Consider the following 1,281-nt stretch of genomic DNA (forward strand, 5'->3'; position numbering starts at 1 on the left):
AGAGCTGGACAAAGAGAGAGAAATAGGAGGAGAGCTGGACAGAGAGAGAGAGGAGGAGAGTTGGACAAGGAGAGAGGGGGAGGAGAGCTGGATACAGAGAGAGAGAAAGAGAGAGAGGAGGAGGGTTGGACAGGTAGAGAGAGAGGAAGAGAGGAGGAGAGTTGGACACAGGGAGAGAGAGAGGAGGAGAGTTGTACAGGGAGAGAGAGGGGAGGAGAGTTGGACAGGGAGAGAGAGAGGATAGTTGGACAGGGAGAGAGAGAGGATAGTTGGACAGGGAGAGAGGGAGAGGAGGATAGTTGGACACAGGGAGGGGAGGAGAGTTGGACAGGGAGAAAGAGAGGAGGAGAGTTGGACAGGGAGAGAGAGAGGAGGAGAGTTGGACAGGGAGTGAGAGAGAGGAGGAGAGTTGGACACAGGGAGTCACAATGAAAGGGGAAATTAGGGAGAAATAGTGGAACCAGTTGGATGGATAAAAGAGAGAAGGAGAGGGTTTGGGTTGAGGAGAGAGGAGGAGGTCCCAAACTCTCACTACGGAAGAGCTTTGAGTATAGCGTTCACCTCCTCCGCAACAGCTGTCAATGCAAACTCAAACTGGTCCTGTAGGATGAGAGAGAGAGAGGGGGGGGGGGGTGTATTAAGATCCCAGCATTAACATTTAGAGCTATTTAAAAAAAAATTAACCATTAAAGACCCAATCCTTAATCTGAATCGTAAACAAAAGCGGTATCCCCACCTCAACTGAAAGCATGTTGTAGCTATGAAGCCTTAATAACATGTGAAATATGACTGCATGTTGTAGCTATGAAATCTCGGCCTGGTGCCGATCGGGCTTAAGAGGTTAACATATTTACAAGTCGTATTAAGTTTTGTAAATAAGGAGACAGATAGAGAACATTTAAAAGCGCTCAAAATTGCCAATATTTCCATTTCGACCTATTTCTGAAGTGCGCAACATTTTGGCATTTTATGAAGAATCGTGAGCTCCTCAACAAACCAGGCTAGACCGTGCCGTGTCACATATTGATAATTTGGGCAGTCTTCTCCGAAGTGAAATGCTTCCAACTTTGCTTTGCCCCCCCCCCCCCCCCCCCCCCCCCCCAAAAACAATCAAAACCATCCTACTCCTAAGGAAAGTAGAGAAGGCAGGTGTGAGTTACCTTGGTTTGGACCATGGCCGGCCTCTGGTCCCTCAGGTGCTCTAACGTTGCTGCAATATCAATCTCCTTGGCACCTACCATGTGCGCGCACACACACACACACACACACACACACACACAC

The 1,281-nt window shown here is 48.6% G+C and overlaps 1 protein-coding gene across 1 annotated transcript in view; it reads right to left on the reverse strand.

Moving 5' to 3' along the window:
- Window positions 1-531: 531 nt before the first annotated feature.
- The window catches only part of LOC311233497 (receptor-type tyrosine-protein phosphatase N2-like), a gene marked incomplete at both ends in the record, with an annotated part of 758,095 nt that continues 757,345 nt past the window's right edge, over window positions 532-1,281 (reverse strand). The window contains 2 exons of the mRNA XM_084320464.1: window positions 532-600; window positions 1,161-1,234. Coding sequence (XP_084176590.1) covers window positions 532-600; window positions 1,161-1,234 — 143 coding nt within the window. The remainder of the gene's footprint in view (window positions 601-1,160; window positions 1,235-1,281) is intronic.

Source organism: Notolepis coatsorum (assembly GCF_963971535.1).
Source record: "Notolepis coatsorum genome assembly, chromosome: 8".
Lineage (NCBI taxonomy): Eukaryota > Metazoa > Chordata > Actinopteri > Aulopiformes > Paralepididae > Notolepis > Notolepis coatsorum.